The sequence below is a fragment of the Taudactylus pleione genome, unplaced genomic scaffold (assembly GCF_031769625.1).
Source record: "Taudactylus pleione unplaced genomic scaffold, aTauple2 ptg000079l, whole genome shotgun sequence".
Taxonomy (NCBI): Eukaryota; Metazoa; Chordata; class Amphibia; order Anura; family Myobatrachidae; genus Taudactylus; species Taudactylus pleione.
The window spans coordinates 253,741-272,586 of record NW_028284481.1 but is presented as its reverse complement, the minus strand read 5'-3'; the positions used below and the strand labels follow the sequence as shown (position 1 = coordinate 272,586).

Here is an 18,846-nt window from a genome sequence, read left to right as displayed (position 1 = left end):
CAGGGTGCTGAGGCTCTGGGCGCGCAGGATTGCAGGGTGCTGAGGCTCTGGGCGCGCAGGATTGCAGGGTGCTGAGGCTCTGTGCGCGCAGGATTGCAGGGTGCTGAGGCTCTGTGCGTGCATGATTGCAGGGTGCTGAGGCTCTGTGCGCGCAGGATTGCAGGGTGCTGAGGCTCCGTGCGCGCAGGATTGCAGGGTGCTGAGGCTCTGTGCGCGCAGGATAGCAGGGTGCTGAGGCTCTGTGCGCGCAGGATAGCAGGGTGCTGAGGCTCTGCGTGCAGGATTGCAGGGTGCTGAGGTTTTGTGCGTGCAGGATTGCAGGGTGCTGAGGCTGTGTGTGCAAGATTGCAGGGTGCTGAGGCTGTGTGTGTGTGCAGGATTGCAGGGTGCTGAGACAATGTGTGCGCAGGATTACAGGGTGCTGAGGCTCTGGGTGTGCAGGATTGCAGGGTGCTGAGGCTTTGTGCGTGCAGGATTGCAGGGTGCTGAGGCTGTGTGTGCAAGATTGCAGGGTGCTGAGGCTGTGTGTGTGTGCAGGATTGCAGGGTGCTGAGACAATGTGTGCGCAGGATTACAGGGTGCTGAGGCTCTGTGCGCGCAGGACTGCAGGGAGCGGAGGCTCTGTGCGCGCAGGATTGCAGGGTGCTGAGGCTCTGTGCGCGCAGGATTGCAGGCTGCTGAGGCTCTGTGCGCCCAGGATTGCAGGGTGCTGAGGCTCTGTGCGCCCAGGATTGCAGGGTGCTGAGGCTCTGTGCGCCCAGGATTGCAGGGTGCTGAGGCTGTGTGTGTGCAGGATTACAGGGTGCTGAGGCTCTGTGTGTGCAGGATTGCAGGGTGCTGAGGCTCTGTGTGTACAGGATTGCAGGGTGCTGAGGCTGTGCGCGCAGGATTGCAGGGTGCTGAGGCTCTGTGCGCGCAGGATTGCAGGGTGCTGAGGCTCTGTGCGCGCAAGATTGCAGGGTGCTGAGGCTGTGTGTGCAGGATTGCAGGGTGCTGAGGCTGTGTGTGTGTGCAGGATTGCAGGGTGCTGAGGCTCTGGGTGTGCAGGATAGCAGGGTGCTGAGGCAATGTGTGTGCAGGATAGCAGGGTGCTGAGGCTCTTTGTGTGCAGGGTGCTGAGGCCGTGTGTGTGTGCAGGATTGCAGGGTGCTGAGGCTCTGGGTGTGCAGGATAGCAGGGTGCTGAGGCTCTGGGTGTGCAGGATAGCAGGGTGCTGAGGCAATGTGTGTGCAGGATAGCAGGGTGCTGAGGCTCTTTGTGTGCAGGGTGCTGAGGCTCTGTGTGTGCAGGATAGCAGGGTACTGAGGCTCTGTGCGTGCAGGATTGCAGGGTGCTGAGGCTCTGTGCGTGCAGGATTGCAGGGTGCTGAGGCTCTGTGTGTGCAGGATTGCAGGGTGCTGAGGCTCTGTGCGTGCAGGATTGCAGGGTGCTGAGGCTCTGTGCGTGCAGAATTGCAGGGTGCTGAGGCTGTGTGTGTGTGCAGGATTGCAGGGTACTGAGGCTCTGTGTGTGCAGGATTGCAGTCTGCTGAGGGGCTGTGTGCACAGGATTGCAGGGTGCTGAGGCTCTGTGCGCGCAGGATTGCAGGGTGCTGAGGCTCTGTGCGCGCAGGATTGCAGGGTGCTGAGGCTCTGTGCGTGCAGGATTACAGGGTGCTGAGGCTCTGTGCGCGCAGGATTGCAGAGTGCTGAGGTTCTGTGCGCACAGGATAGCAGGGTGCTGAGGCTCTGTGCGCGCAGGATTGCAGGGTGCTGATGCTCTGTGCTCGCAGGATTGCAGGGTGCTGAGGCTCTGTGCACGCAGGATTGCAGGGTGCTGAGGCTGTGTGTGCAGGATTGCAGGGTGCTGAGGCCGTGTGTGTGTGCAGGATTGCAGGGTGCTGAGGCTCTGGGTGTGCAGGATAGCAGGGTGCTGAGGCAATGTGTGTGCAGGATAGCAGGGTGCTGAGGCTCTTTGTGTGCAGGGTGCTGAGGCTCTGTGTGTGCAGGATAGTAGGGTACTGAGGCTCTGTGCGTGCAGGATTGCAGGGTGCTGAGGCTCTGTGTGTGCAGGATTGCAGGGTGCTGAGGCTGTGTGTGCAGGATTGCAGGGTGCTGAGGCTGTGTGTGTGTGTGCAGGATTGCAGGGTAATGAGCCTCTGTGTGTGCAGGATTGCAGGGTGCTGAGGGTCTGTGTGCACAGGATTGCAGGGTGCTGAGGCTGTGCGCGCAGGATTGCAGGGTGCTGAGGCTCTGTGCGTGCAGGATTGCAGGGTGCTGAGGCTCTGTGCGCGCAAGATTGCAGGGTGCTGAGGCTGTATGTGCAGGATTGCAGGGTGCTGAGGCTGTGTGTGTGTGCAGGATTGCAGGGTGCTGAGGCTCTGGGTGTGCAGGATAGCAGGGTGCTGAGACTCTGTGCGTGCAGGATTGCAGGGTGCTGAGGTTCTGTGCGTGCAGGACTGCAGGGTGCTGAGGCTGTGTGTGTGCAGGATTGCAGGGTGCTGAGACAATGTGTGTGCAGGATAGCAGGGTGCTGAGGCTCTTTGTGTGCAGGGTACTGAGGCTCTGTGTGTGCAGGATTGCAGGGTGCTGAGGCTCTGTGTGCCCAGGATTGCAGGGTGCTGAGGCTCTGTGTGCACAGGATTGCAGGGTGCTGAGGCTCTGTGCGTGCAGGATTGCAGGGTGCTGAGGCTCTGTGCGTGCAGGATTGCAGTGTGCTGAGGCTCTGTGCGCGCAGGATTGCAGGGTGCTGAGGCTCGGTGCGCGCAGGATTGCAGGATGCTGAGGCTCTGTGCGCGCAGGATTGCAGAGTGCTGAGGTTCCGTGCGTGCAGGATTGCAGGGTGCTGAGGCTGTGTGTGTGCAGGATTGCAGGGTGCTGAGACAATGTGTGTGCAGGATAGCAGGGTGCTGAGGCTCTTTGTGTGCAGGGTACTGAGGCTCTGTGTGTGCAGGATTGCAGGGTGCTGAGGCTCTGTGTGCACAGGATTGCAGGGTGCTGAGGCTCTGTGCGCGCAGGATTGCAGGGTGCTGAGGCTCTGTGCGCGCAGGATTGCAGGGTGCTGAGGCTCTGTGCGCGCAGGATTGCAGGGTGCTGAGGCTGTGTGTGCAGGATTGTAGGGTGCTGAGGCTGTGTGTGTGTGTGCAGGATTGCAGGGTACTGAGCCTCTGTGTGTGCAGGATTGCAGGTTGCTGAGGGTCTGTGTGCACAGGATTGCAGGGTGCTGAGGCTGTGCGCGCAGGATTGCAGGGTGCTGAGGCTCTGTGCGCGCAGGATTGCAGGGTGCTGAGGCTCTGTGCGCGCAAGATTGCAGGGTGCTGAGGCTGTGTGTGCAGGATTGCAGGGTGCTGAGGCTGTGTGTGTGTGCAGGATTGCAGGGTGCTGAGGCTCTGGGTGTGCAGGATTGCAGGGTGCTGAGGCTCTGTGTGTGCAGGATTGCAGGGTGCTGAGGCTCCGGGTGTGCAGGATTGCAGGGTGCTGAGGCTCTGGGTGTGCAGGATAGCAGGGTGCTGAGGCAATGTGTGTGCAGGATAGCAGGGTGCTGAGGCAATGTGTGTGCAGGGTGCTGAGGCTCAGTGTGTGCAGGATAGCAGGGTGCTGAGGCTCTGTGCGTGCAGGATTGCAGGGTGCTGAGGTTCTGTGCGTGCAGGATTGCAGGGTGCTGAGGCTGTGTGTGTGCAGGATTGCAGGGTGCTGAGACAATGTGTGTGCAGGATAGCAGGGTGCTGAGGCTCTTTGTGTGCAGGGTACTGAGGCTCTGTGTGTGCAGGATTGCAGGGTGCTGAGGCTCTGTGTGCACAGGATTGCAGGGTGCTGAGGCTCTGTGTGCACAGGATTGCAGGGTGCTGAGGCTCTGTGTGTGCAGGATTGCAGGGTGCTGAGGCTCTGTGCGCGCAGGATTGCAGGGTGCTGAGGTTCTGTGCGCGCAGGATTGCAGGGTGCTGAGGCTCCGTGCTCGCAGGATTGCAGGATGCTGAGGCTCCGTGCGCGCAGGATAGCAGAGTGCTGAGGCTCCGTGCGCGCAGGATTGCAGGGTGCTGAGGCTCCGTGCGCGCAAGATTGCAGGGTGCTGAGGATCCATGCGCGCAGGATTGCAGGGTGCTGAGGCTCTGTGCGCGCAGGATTGCAGGGTGCTGAGGCTCTGTGTGCACAGGATTGCAGGGTGCTGAGGCTCTGTGTGCCCAGGATTGCAGGGTGCTGAGGCTCTGTGCGGGCAGGATTGCAGGGTGCTGAGGCTCTGTGCGGGTAGGATTACAGGGTGCTGAGGCTCTGTGCGTGCAGGATTGCAGAGTGCTGAGGCTCTGTGCGTGCAGGATTGCAGAGTGCTGAGGCTCTGTGCGCGCAGGATTGCAGGGTGCTGAGGCTCTGTGCGCGCAGGATTGCAGGGTGCTGAGGCTCTGTGCGCGCAGGATTGCAGTGTGCTGAGGCTCTGTGTGTGCAGGATAGCAGGGTGCTGAGACAATGTGTGTGCAGGATAGCAGGGTGCTGAGGCTCTTTGTGTGCAGGGTGCTGAGGCTCTGTGTGTGCAGGATTGCAGGGTGCTGAGGCTCTGTGTGTGCAGGATTGCAGGGTGCTGAGGTTCTGTGCACACAGGATTGCAGGGTGCTGAGGCTCTGTGTGCGCAGGATAGCAGGGTGCTGAGGTTCTGTGCATGCAGGATTGCAGAGTGCTGAGGCTCTGTGCGCGCAGGATTGCAGGGTGCTGAGGCTCTGTGCATGCAGGATTGCAGGGTGCTGAGGCTCTGTGCGCGCAGGATTGCAGGGTGCTGAGGCTCTGTGTGCGCAGGATTGCAGGGTGCTGAGGCTCTGTGTGCGCAGGATTGCAGGGTGCTGAGGCTCTGTGTGCGCAGGATTGCAGGGTGCTGAGGCTCTGTCTGTGCAGGATTGCAGGGTGCTGAGGCTCTGTGTGTGCAGGATTGCAGGGTGCTGAGGCTGTGTGTGTGAAGGATTGCAGGGTGCTGAGGCTCTGTGTGTGCAGGATTGCAGGGTGTTGAGGCTCTGTGTGCAGAGGATTGCAGGGTGTTGAGGGTCTGTGTGCACAGGATTGCAGAGTGTTGAGGGTCTGTGTGCACAGGATTGCAGGGTGCTGAGGCTCCGTGCGCACAGGATTGCAGTGTGCTGAGGCTCTGTGTGCACAGGATTGTAGGATGTTTAGCCTGAGCGTAACTACCATAGGTGCAAGGGGTGCAGCTGCTATGGGGCCCAGAGCTGCGGGCGTCATCCAGCACCCTGCAATCCTGTATAGACTGTAATTTTATACACAGACACCCAACACACTGTAATCTTATACACAGACACCCAACACACTGTAATCTGGCACACATACACTCATCAGTTCTGCACTTAGAACATGCATATCCTGCACACAGATCCTCAACACCCTGTAATCCTGCACACAGATCCTCAATACCCTGCAATCCTGCACACAGATCCACATCACCCTGCAAACCTGCACACAGATCCACATCACCCTGTAATCCTGCACACAGATCCACATCACCCTGTATCCCTGCACACAGATCCACATCACCCTGTAATCCTGCACACAGATCCACATCACCCTGTAATCCTGCACACAGATCCTCAACACCCTGTAATCCTGCACACAGATCCTCAACACCCTGCAATCCTGCACACAGATCCTCAACACCCTGCAATCCTGCACACAGATCCACATCACCCTTTAATCCTGCACACAGATCCACATCACCCTGTAATCCTGCACACAGATCCGCATCACCTTGTAATCCTGCACACAGATCCACATCACCCGGCAATCCTGGGCACACAGATCCACACCACACTGCAATCCTGCAAACAGATCCACATCACCCTGTAATCCTGCACACAGATCCACATCACCCTGTAATCCTGCACACAGATCCACATCACCCTGTAATCCTGCATACAGATCCACATCACCCTGTAATCCTGCACACAGATCCACATCACCCTGTAATCCTACATACAGATCTTCAACACCCTGCAATCCTGCACACAGATCCACATCACCCTGTAATCCTGCACACAGATCCACATCACCCTGTAATCCTGCACACAGATCCACATCAACCTGTAATCCTGCACACAGATCCACATCACCCTGTAATCCTACACACAGATCCTCAACACCCTGCAATCCTGCACACAGATCCACATCACTCTGTAATCCTGCACACAGATCTACATCACCCTGTAACCCTGCACACAGATCCACATCACCCTGTAATCCTGCACACAGACCCACTTCACTCTGTAATCCTGCACACAGATCCACATCACCCTGTAATCCTGCACACAGATCCACACCACACTGCAATCCTGCACACAGATCCACATCACCCTGTAATCCCGCACACAGATCCACATCACCCTGTAATCCCGCACACAGATCCACATCACCCTGTAATCCCTCACACAGATCTACATCACCCTGTAATCCTGCACACAGATCCTCAACACCCTGCAATCCTGCACACAAATCCGCATCACCCTTTAATCCTGCACACAGATCCGCATCACCCTGTAATCCTGCACACAGATCCGCATCACCTTGTAATCCTGCACACAGATCTGCATCACCCTGTAATCCTGCACACAGATCTACATCACCCTGCAATCCTGGGCACACAGATCCACACCACACTGCAATCCTGCACACAGATCCACATCACTCTGCAATCCTGCACACAGATCCACATCACCCTGTAATCCTACACACAGATCCACATCACCCTGTAACCCTGCACACAGATCCACATCACCCGGTAATCCTGCACACAGACCCACATCACTCTGTAATCCTGCACACAGATCCACACCACACTGCAATCCTGCACACAGATCCACATCACTCTGTAATCCTGCACACAGATCCACATCACCCTGTAACCCTGCACACAGATCCACATCACCCTGTAACCCTGCACACAGATCCACATCACCCTGTAATCCCGCACACAGATCCTCATCACCGTGTAATCCTGCACACAGATCCACATCACCCTGTAATCCTGCACACAGATCCACATCACCCTGTAATCCTGCACACAGATCCTCAACACCCTACAATCCTGCACTCAGATCCACATCACCCTGTAATCCTGCACACAGATCCACATCACCCTATAATCCTGCACACAGATCCACATCACTCTGTAATCCTGCACACAGATCCACATCACCCTGTAATCCTGCACACAGATCCACATCACCCTGTAATCCTGCACACAAATCCACATCACTCTGTAATCCTGCACACAGATACACATCATCCTGTAATCCTGCACACAGATCCTCAACACCCTGTAATCCTGCACACAGATGCTCAACACACTGCAATCCTGCACACAGATCCACATCACCCTGTAATCCTGCACACAGATCCTCAAAACCCTACAATCCTGCACACAGATCCACATCACCCTGTAATCCTGCACACAGATCGGGAAGCAATCGGGAAGCCGACTGCCTATATACCGGCAGCCGGCTTCCCGACTATCTTATCCCGGCAAGGGTGAAATGCCGGGCGTCTAGATGTAGACGCCTGCATTTCCCCGACGCCGGGAGACCGACGCCCGGCATCACAATCGTAGTGATGCCGGGCGCCGCGAGGGGACAGCCGCGGGGGGGGAGAGTTAGGTTTAGGGCTCCCGTGGGGGATTTAGGGCTAGGCACCCCCCCGGGAGGGTTAGAGTTAGGCTAGGGGAGGGAGGGTTAGGGTTAGGCGCCCCCGGCGGGGACTTAGGGTTAGGCAGCCCCCCGGGGGACTTAGGTTTAGGTAGCGGGGAAGGGGGTGGTTAGGGTTAGGCACTTAGAGGGGGGATTAGGGTTAGGCACTTGGGGGGGGGGGGAGTTAGGGTTAGGCACCCCTAAGGAGGGTTATGGTTACTTGGGTTAGGTTAGGTTAGTAGATACTTACCTATCCACGATCTGGATTTTCAGCGCTGTCGGGCTTCCGCTGCGTTGCACTCTGCTCCTCTCGGGCTGCCGCTGACGGGAATCGAACCGCCATGCGGCCGGCGGTATATCATACCCATTCCCACAGATCCACATCACCCTGTAATCCTGCACACAGATCCACATCACTCTGTAATCCTGCACACAGATCCACATCACCCTGTAATCCTGCACACAGATCCACATCACCCTGTAATCCTGCACACAGATCCACATCACCCTGTAATCCTGCACACAGATCCACATCACCCTGGATCTGTGTGCAGGATTACAGGGTGATGTGGATCTGTGTGCAGGATTGGAGGGTGTTGAAGATCTGTATGTAGGATTACAGGGTGATGTGGATCTGTGTGCAGGATTACAGGGTGATGTGGATCTGTATGCAGGATTACAGGGTGATGTGGATCTGTGTGCAGGATTACAGGGTGATGTGGATCTGTGTGCAGGATTACAGGGTGATGTGGATCTGTTTGCAGGATTGCAGTGTGGTGTGGATCTGTGTGCCCAGGATTGCAGGGTGATGTGGATCTGTGTGCAGGATTACAAGGTGATGCGGATCTGTGTGCAGGATTACAGGGTGATGTGGATCTGTGTGCAGGATTAAAGGGTGATGTGGATCTGTGTGCAGGATTGCAGGGTGTTGAGGATCTGTGTGCAGGATTGCAGGGTGTTGAGGATCTGTGTGCAGGATTACAGGGTGATGTAGATCTGTGTGCAGGATTACAGGGTGATGTGGATCTGTGTGCAGGATTACAGGGTGATGTGGATCTGTGTGCAGGGATACAGGGTGATGTGGTGCTGTGTGCAGGATTACAGGGTGATGTGGATCTGTGTGCAGGATTGCAGGGTGATGTGGATCTGTGTGCAGGATTGCAGGGTATTGAGGATCTGTGTGCAGGATTACAGGGTGTTGAGGATCTGTGTGCAGGATATGCATGTTCTAAGTGCAGAACTGATGAGTGTATGTGTGCCAGATTACAGTGTGTTGGGTGTCTGTGTATAAGATTACAGTGTGTTGGGTGTCTGTGTATAAAATTACAGTCTATACAGGATTGCAGGGTGCTGGATGATGCTGTACAGGACTGTACTGAGTGCGTGTGTGTGTAAGATTACAGGGTGCTGGATGTTTTTTTTTAGGATTGCAGCGAGCTGAGGGTCTATGTACTGGATTCTTTTTTTTCCCAGTGATTAATTTATAACATAATTGACTGGTAATGATAATTACAGACATGGATAAAGTCACAGTGACAGTGATGTTGTAACACGCAGAGCTGGGGGAAATATTTGCCTTGGCACTTTCCTCATAGATATGTATCATTTATTGTCTCAGTCTGCAGGTAACCTGGCAGAGCACAGCCTCCACTTTCACTTATTCCTGTCTGATCCTCAGCACCGATAGCTTCCAGGTCTCCACGGCAACCACACAAGCAACAACATAACAATCTCCACATCCCTCGCACACATTATAACTCCCAGGGTGTGGGAATGGAAACATGTAGCTCATCTGTCAAACGTCTGCAAACCACTGCAATATCCTCAGAGTGTATGCCGGAGACAGTGCTACATAGTATTATTATAGCACCGCTTTAGCTCACAGTCGTGTTCTGTGTTGGCTTTTTCAAAGGACCCTTTATTTGTTAGCTGTAGGTGAGCCTATACATGTGCTATGCACTGACATTATACAAGTATAAAATATAGATGTATAGGTGCAATCTGTAGACAGTTATGCCACTTAAGTGCCACACAGATCGTTCCCAGGCATGCCCGTTTCTATGGTGTAATAAGCCAGCCAATATCGGGTCAGTTCCCAGACCCATGAACACATAATTGTGCAACGTTTCCAGTTAGGTCGGAGAGGTATTTGCACATTTACGTTGTGTCCTCCTCCGGTAAACTGTGGTCTGTATCTAACACGGGATATAAAATACGGGATACAGTCATAAATGCCGACGGCCGCGGAGCCGTCTGACTAAATCCTGGCGTCTAAATACCAATGCGGGACTAAAGACAAGCAACGAAATCCCGACGCCCATTTATATCCTGATGGCGGAATCTAGACAGCTTCCCGAATGAAGATAAACTGGGCAGTGTTAGCGCTTAGCCGCGGGGAAGGGGGATTAGGTACCACCGCGGGAGGGTTAGGTTTAGGGTGCGGGGAGGGGGGGTTAGGTTTAGGCACCCCTGAGGCGAGATTAGGGTTAGGTACCACTAAGGGAGGGTTGGGCAGGGGGGGGAGAGGGGAGAGTTAGGGTACTTACCAGCCCCAGTTGGGATCTTCAGCGTTCGGGCTTGTGGCATCGGGATTTAGTCAGATGACTTCCCGGCCGTTGGCATTTCATAGCCAACCCATAAAATACATACGATTTAAAGCCCCCATGCCACATATACAAAGCTCACCCCACCGTATCTGGTCAGCAGGTCAACAGTAACCATGAATGTCCACATGGTTTAATTATCAGAATGTCAACATGTTTACAATGTTGATATATGAACTGTCGCCATGTGAAATGTTGACAGTCTGAGAAAGCCGACAGTTAGGGTTAGGCTTTGGGAAGAGTTTAGGGTTAGGCTTTAGCAAGAGGTTAAGGTTAGGCACTAGGGGGAGGGTTAGGGACTAACGGAATGCCGCTGCTGAGAACTGGCCGCTGGAACTGACCCTCAGGTGACGGCTGGGACCCGGAAGATGACAAGGTAAGACACTGCTAGACCACCAGGGACTGTTTGTTGGCAGTTCATCACATTGTAAACATGATGAAAGTCAACAAGTACAATGTCGACAGTTCGATCATGCCATCACGATAACTATCGACCAATTGTACCCAACCCCCGTATCTATTAGGAATGTCATATTATTTACTATAGCAGTGATGGGCAACAGGCAGCCCTGGGGCCACATTGGGCCCACCAATCCCTGACTTGCATCCCCCAGCTCCTTCCTGCTTGTTTGTTATAGCTTCCAATGCTTATTTAAAAGGCCGGCTGATACCTTATTATAGATGTCTCTTTCATTCATCAAATGTATTGAATTTATATTACTACTGAGATGAAGAGCAATGTGCAGCCCTTTTGAAAGTTAGCGGTTGTCTAACACTGGCCTACAGCAATAGAAAACAGTGTGGGGTGGCATACGGCGTCACAGGACAGTGCTGAGTATCACAGTGCAGCATGTAATGATACAGATCATGAATGGACTGAGCAGGATGAAAGATACCGGATCCTGCTACCATACGACCCTATTATACTATAGCAATCTCTCTGCTATTTGTCATCTCTGCTCTCCAAGGACTGGGTGATGCTATAGAGGGAGAAGTGGATGTGTAATAGGAAGTATCTGTATCTCTGACAGATTAATGAGATCCTTTTACCTACGTAGAGAAGAGTCAGACAATTCCTGGGCTAAGCCAATGCACAGCCTAGGAACTGGCAACGTCGATGAGGCATAAGGCATTTCAAGCCTCCAGGATTAGCGATCTCAGGGCCTGATTCAGAGGCGCTTGCTCTGAATCAGGGCATCTCAATTTTTTGTTTTTAACCGGCCTCAAGGCCGCTTGCACAGTTGTGGGTGACCACCCACAGCGTGTGCGTGCGGCCTGGCAATGGTCGCGAGTATAGCGACCATCAGGCTTGCGAGGAGACCCTGTGGTAGGGTCTCAAGTCTCGCAAGCCCGAGTGGACTTCCTGCTCTAATAGAGCTGGAAGTCCACTACTGACATCACTAGTGATGTCAGTAGGGCCGCCCACAAACGCCAGACGTTCGTTCGGGAACACCTCCGTTTGTGCAGCCACCCCCCCCTCCCCGCCTACAAAATGGGGCGAGCTGTCGATCAACATCGACAGCTGCCCCGTCTTGTAGCGAGCCCCGGAGCGCGCGTGCGCAATGGCTCACCATCGACCCGCTTGCCAGCGCAATGCGCTCGCGAGCGGGTTTGAATCAGGCCCTCACTATTTCCAAGAGCATGGATAGGATGTATTACAGGAAATATTATAACATTGCTGCCACCGCCATGTCTAGGGAACAGGCCCGTAATTCTAGATGTATAAAGTAGACATTTCAATGCCGACAGCTGTGATTGTCTTTTATGGTTCACAGACTTTAGAACCCACTAACAATCCCCCATTGCGTATAGCGTGGTCTACATACTGGTCACCTGAGCAACATGTGTGATAGACAGGGAAAGTCACACATACACCCGCAGTCTGTATTCGTCTAGGAGATGCCATATACACAAGTTATTTTTAGCGCACCATGTTTTTCTTGTTCAGAAGGTTATTTTGCACATTTGGCATCAATTACTGGACATGAAACATGTATTTTACTGAGCAGTGCTGATCTCTGCTGATACCGCCGACATTGTCACATTGAATTACATTTAATGATCATGAAGGAAGATGAAAGTGTTAGCCTGGAGCCGCATACTCACTGTGAACCAGGAAGCAGAAGTCTTTCCAAGTCAGCAATAGAGTGAGCTTTGTGAAGCCCTCCGCGTCGTACTCCACCACCCCCCTGCCGACACAGAGAAGAGAAGAGTCAGTGAGCGACTGGAGAACTACCCCCATCATCCACATACACTGACAGCCTGAGAATCCCGACAGAGAGAGAACACCTGCAGAGTTAGCGCTATGTTTCAACCCATGAGCTTATACAGAGGGGCCAACAAGTAGCCGCTGGACATCTCCTCTCTTTTCGTAGCAGGTACATATAGACAATCAATGTACGAGGTTAGTCCATGGTTCGATGATATCTTCTCACCAACGTGGGCGGATCTACCACCATTGTAAGGGTGTATTGCCACTCAGAGCCGTAACTAGACTTTTTGGTGCCCTGTGCCAGAAAGAGCATTGGCACCCCATAATTTTTCAAAGGGACGTAAAGCACCCAAAAAAGGCCCATGGCTTCATGGGGAAGGGCCAGGGAAGAGATAGGAGAGGCCAGGAGATGCTGGGGATGAAATTAGAGGAAGCTACAAGTGAGAATGATAATAAACAGAAATTTGACAGGCCCAAACAGCTCCCCCTGACCTGTGGTGCCCTGTGCCATGGCACCGGCCACACTAACCTAGCTACAGCCCTGTTGCCACCACAGGGCTTGGTGGTGAAGTGGGCCTGGCAATACTGGGTTGCACACCCCCTCATAGGCCCAATCTTCTCTCAGAAGAGCACAGCAGAGGCCTCTTTTGAACATGGGAGGGTTTGGGACATGTACAGTGAAGCCCTCGGAGTACGTGCTCACAGGAGGCCCCTACTTTTCTCTTTTGAAAGCAGAGATGGGCCCCACGAGGCCACAGTGGTATGGACATTTTTGCACTGTTCAGCCTCTGCTCACCAGTGTGGCCAGTGAACAATAAGTTAACTTACTACTGAGGCTGCCTGAACGCTTCACGCTCCATACTCCAAATTGTAAAGAATCTGCAGCGACCATGTTCTGGGAGAGACAGTAGCTATGAGGATTTTTATCTCACTATGGGGCCTAGTTACTAAGCAGTGTTAGGAGACAGAGTGAAAAGTGATAAGTAAGTGATAAGGTGCCAGCCAATCAGTTCCCAACTGTCATTTTTCAAACACAGCCGGTGAGATGACAGTTGGGAGCTGATTGGCTGGCACCTTATCACTGTCTTATCACTTTTCGCTCTTGTCTTCTAACACTGCTTAGTAATTAGACCCCTGTGTGCTAATCTGGAGAGGACAGGGAGAGACAGAAATCCGCTCTGAAGCGCGTGCAGCTTGCGCACAGTAGAGGCGGCCACGTTACGGGGTGAATACTCGCCAATATGCGGCCCGCCCATTCGCTAGTAACTAGTGACATATCGCTCTGGCAAACGGGAATTTGTCTTTGACTGAAATGTTTATGTATAGGAATGATCTTCCCCTGCTCTTTATATGCACGCAACAAGCACACGTACAGCTCAGAGAAACATTAAGGATCACTTTTCCCTATTCTTCAAGTGTCAGCGCTTCTAAGCTGCTAACGGATAAGATATTGGACATCTTGTTTGTTTTGTGATGTTGTAAATGGTAATTAGGCCTAGGGGGTCAATCCAATTAGCCACGGGTGCGAGTCATTGCGGCAACAGCTGCACTTTATGGCAGCCAGAACTTACACAAGCTGTGCGCAGCCCCATAGGGCTACGTACAAACTTGTGCGAATACGGCCTGTAAGTGGCTGCGAGATGCCGTGCTGTTGTAATGGCGACACGCACCCGATTTGCACCCTTCGCGGCTAATTGGATTGCCGCCTCGAGAGGGACAGGTGAGTCCTCATACACCTAGTGGACTTGACGCAATACGGCACAACTGAGACACTCTGAGAGGTGTAGCGTACCATATTTTTCTTTACAATCTGCATCTTATTTGCATTGCGGAGCAGCAAAACATCACTCCGAGTATAGGAGACGCTGAGCTGCGACCTTAACTGCAAAGGAATTACTTTTACACATGTAAAAAAGTCGCAGATAAAGCAGGAGAAAAAGCCGTGGACGCTGCGTCAGAGCCCTTCTTACACAGAGTCAGACACCGTCGCACATAGACGTACAAATGTCGCACCTCTAAGTGGTCAGTGTACACTAGCATTGTAGTAGTATTGCCCCCAGTTGTTTTATTTATGCGAAGATGCACTTTTTGAGCGAGAAAGATGTTCGGCGCAGTCGAGCCCCCCCTGCTACCTGGCGCACAAGAGCGGCTATTTGCCACGACTTCAGCAAAAGTGTATGAGGACACATCTGTATCTCCAGTTTGTTGAATTATAAATACAAATACGGATCATTTCCAGCGCATCACTTCGTTGGTAACCAAACTGTTACTGCTCTCGTATTAGAACCTTCTGGACTCTATTCACAAAAGGAATTAGATAATGAGGTCCCTGCCCTTGCTTATTAATATGGCTTCAACACTGTGTTATTAGAACAAACACAGAACTAGGTCAGGTTATGTAGCCATCTCCTGGCCGGGATATATATTGTAAGTAGGTTCCGCCCAATCATTTAAAGTCGCTGGATAATTTTCATCCTGCATCAGTAGTGGATTTATAGCTTGTTACAGCTTTCAAATTAGAGCATTAATTAAGCTTTTGTGCAAATGTTTCTGTGAAGCGATCAGCACAGAACACTGCACAGTGAACTATATACAGTATATGTCCCATCTAACAGGGAGTCTGCAAGAAAACACCATATTACCGATGCTTTTAACAGGGGAAGAGTTCTACCTTCAGATAATATAACTTGTGACTGGTGCTGGCCCTCCTGCAACCTGCAGCAAGTAAATCGATTCATATTTTTGTCATTAGCATAAATATATCAAACACGGTGACATATTGAGATGTACATAAGCTGTTCATTTCTGTTGGATGAAGACACGGCTTTACTGTGACCTCTGCAGGGTATACAGCTATATACGAATAGCAGCTTTGTGACGTATCCAGTGGTCGATATGGAAATTAAAATTTAGCGGTATGTAAAATGTTAGTGAATGGAATTTGATAGTTTTACAACTGTTCCCGCTACAGCCCTGAAAAGGGCAAGAATAAAACAAACAATGATGACATAAAACATGGATGAAACGCGCAGAAGGAAGATGAAGGGGATGTAGTGTGGAAGCCGACGGTCTAAATCCCGACCGCCGACTTCCAGACGTTCTAATCCCGGCGTGGCGCTAATGACAGGCGTCTAAATCTAGACCCTTGTCATTAACCAGACGCCGGAAGACCGACGCCCGGCATCCCGATCGAAGGGATGCGGGGCGCGGACAGCCGTCTTAGGTTTAGGGCTCCCGGGGGGGACTTAGGGTCAGGCATCCCCCTGGGAGGTTAGGGTTAGGCTAGTGGAAGGGGGTGTTAGGGTTACTCACTCTCGCGGGGAGGTTAGGGTTAGGCACCCCCCGGGGGACAGGTTTAGACAGCGGGAAAGGGGGGGATTAGGGATAGGCACTTGGGGGGTAGGTTAGGGTTAGGCACCCCTAAGGGAGGGTTAGGGGGGAAAATTAGGTTAGCGATACTTACCTTAGGGACGATCAGGATTTTCACCCTTGCCGGGCTTCCGCTGTCGGGATTTGACATGCGTCCGGCGGTAATACCTACCCAGATGAGCACTGCTTTTACCAAAAGTCGTAGGAAGACATACATATACATGAAAAGTTGTATGAAGGTGGAATACCACCTAATAACTTATGCACAAGGGATAGGAACATAGATAATCCAGGCTGAGGAATATGAAGAAATAAACTCACGTCCCAAAGTGACTGAGGAAGGCAGCGATGTACTCCCGTCTTTTGTGGTATCCCTGAATAACATACTGCACCTGAAAAATAACCAAAGCAGAACATCAACACCCACAAGAGAGGGCACCTGGGCTCCCTCACATTATTGTGTATTTAGTGCCGAACACCGCGCTATTTTCAGCAATTTTTATTTCACCACGATTTGCTCAAAGTACTGTATGTCATGGTCGCTGCTACAGCAAAGGATTCTGGGAAGAAAACAGACAGATCTGGAGTCACATGGGCTGATGCTGAGTTGGGAGCAAAGCAAAAAAACCATCAAATTACTTTGCACCTGCAACATACCATGTTGCAATGCCAGGGGTGCAAATCCATTTATTCTTTTTGCATGCAGGGTAAATACTGGCTGCTTTTGCATGCAGACCACAAATGCTGGACAGCTTTATTTTTACACTGCAATTTAGATTTGTGTTTAGACACACCCTTCTCACATCTAAATCTCTCTGCACATGTTACATCAGCCCCTCCTGCGGTGCTGCATGGTTTTTCCAAGGCGCAAAATTACCAACTTTTTTTTTTTTTGCTCCCAACACGGGATCAGTCCCAGAATCTTCAGTGGACTGGCAGCTTTACTATCACCGCAGGTCAGGACACCTGTTATATTGTGGCAACAAGCAGTAAATATGAATCATTCACATGTCCGTTCTTCCTTGTCTTGGCCAAAGTCTGCTTTTTTTTTTTTCTTACGAAGTTCTCTTAGATCTTGGCCAGCGATGGGAAGGGAAAGACCGTGTCATTTGTTTGTGCTGGCGTCGGGCTGCTGGATTTCCTCAGCTGCACACACATTTTACAGAATAAATCACAGCTGTAAAGACACTGCTCCGAAAAAGTGGACCGAACGAGCCATTTACCAGCTTGTAGAAATCTGCTGGATGATGGAGACACCTGCTTTCCAGGATGTAATTATAAGGGATGCAGTCAGGAAGCTGACGGTCTAAATGCCGACTGCCGGCTTCCCGACTGTCAAATCCCGGCATGGTAATAATGACAGTCGTCGAAAGCCCGACGTCCGGCATACAAAACGAAGGTAAGCCGGGCGCGGACAGTCGTGGGGGGGAAGGGTTAGGTTTTAGGGCGCCCGGGGGGACTTAGGGTTAGGCACCCCCTGGGAGGGTTAGGTTTAAGCTGCGGGATAGGGGGGGGGTTAGGTTTAAGCACTAGGGAGGGAGGTTAGGGTTTGGCACCCCTAAAGGAGGGTTAGGGGTAGGGGGATTAGTAAATACGTACCTTTGGAGCTGTCGGGATCTTCACACCTGCCAGTCATCCGGCGTTGGGATTTGAATCGCCAGACATAGGTCTGGCGGTATTTCATACCGATCCCATCATGACTGTGGGACTTTGCCAGGAGAGTCCTGCAGCGCTGTGCTCCCTCCCTTCCTCCTAAAGTAAGCATATTCCGGCTGCGGAGACGCGGTGCCGGTTACATGCGCACCTCCTCACGATTGGAGAGGCTGGAGCAGAGTGCACCAATCAGGAGCGGCTAGGTTATGTGACTTTGCAGCTGCCTATTTGCATCACTTTACTGACATTTCCATTAGGACTACAGCAGAAAATTCCCCTTTTTAGTTTAGGAGATAAAAGATACTTGTGTATAGTTCTATTTACATGTTCTATATGAGAGTTTGCATTTAATTATATTTTACATGGAACATTTATTAACAACAATAATAATCTAAATAATTATGCACGCCCATGCATCGGCGTTCAAACGCACAGGAACGTCTGCGTTTTTCTGACCATTCCCCCGTCACCCACTCCCCAAACGCTGACAGCCTGTCACTCACTCTGCGATGAATTCCTCTGTGTGCGTGCGTAATCGCAGTGCGACTTAAATGCATGCGCAATGGCTAACAATCGCTCGATCTGCGTATATAGTTCCATTTACGGTGATGAATCAGGCCCACAGACGCTACAGTGATACAAGAGGATGGGAGACCAGGTAGAAGAATGAAATGTTTTAGTGGATTTCTACTTTAAAGACAAAATGATCTCTCTCTTATGGAAAGCAATCTGTGGGGTCTATGGGCCCGATTCAGACCCGCTCGCTAGGCTGCGTTTGCACGTACCCTGCCGATGTTTGCAATGTGCGTATGAGTATAAGACGCAGTGCGTGTGCGCGAACCAGTCCATGCGATCGGGAAACGTTTGGTCGCTGCGCATAGCCACCTCGCTAGATTGAGTGACAGGACGAGCCGTTCGTGGGTGGGGACTGGGGATGGTCGATGGAAATGGAGGTTCGAACGCGGGCGTGCATAATTAAGACGCAGCATCCTAATACACGTCACATGGCTGAATTACACACTGAAGCACTCGCAGTGCTTGCAGTAGGGTATGATCAGCCGTCTTAAAACAGGCTGGTGGGCGTCTAAATACACACCGCAATCGCACGCCAGACGTAGTGGGCGTGCTAATGCCTTGCCGCACAATAGCGGAATTTGCATACTTTGGCTGCGTGCGAACGCATCTAGTGAGCGGGTCTGAATTGGGCCCTATGTACCGATAATTACGGACTTTCCATATCACCGGGGATATTTTAATTTTTCAGGAAAATATCCCTTCCGTATACATAGGGGAACTCGCAGGGACAGTGACTGCAGTAACAGTTGTCCCTGCGAATTATATCCCCGGCAAATTGGAGAAGT

At 52.1% G+C, this 18,846-nt stretch overlaps 1 protein-coding gene across 3 annotated transcripts in view; it reads right to left on the bottom strand.

The window, feature by feature from the left end:
• The window catches only part of BABAM2 (BRISC and BRCA1 A complex member 2), a 242,828-nt gene that overhangs the window by 51,929 nt on the left and 172,053 nt on the right, over nucleotides 1-18,846 (bottom strand). For all 3 annotated transcript variants that reach the window (XM_088467937.1, XM_088467938.1, XM_088467939.1), the window contains exons 9-10: nucleotides 16,154-16,224; nucleotides 12,358-12,440 (exon numbers count right to left, since the gene is read on the bottom strand). In XM_088467937.1, coding sequence (XP_088324063.1) covers nucleotides 12,358-12,440; nucleotides 16,154-16,224 — 154 coding nt within the window. The remainder of the gene's footprint in view (nucleotides 1-12,357; nucleotides 12,441-16,153; nucleotides 16,225-18,846) is intronic.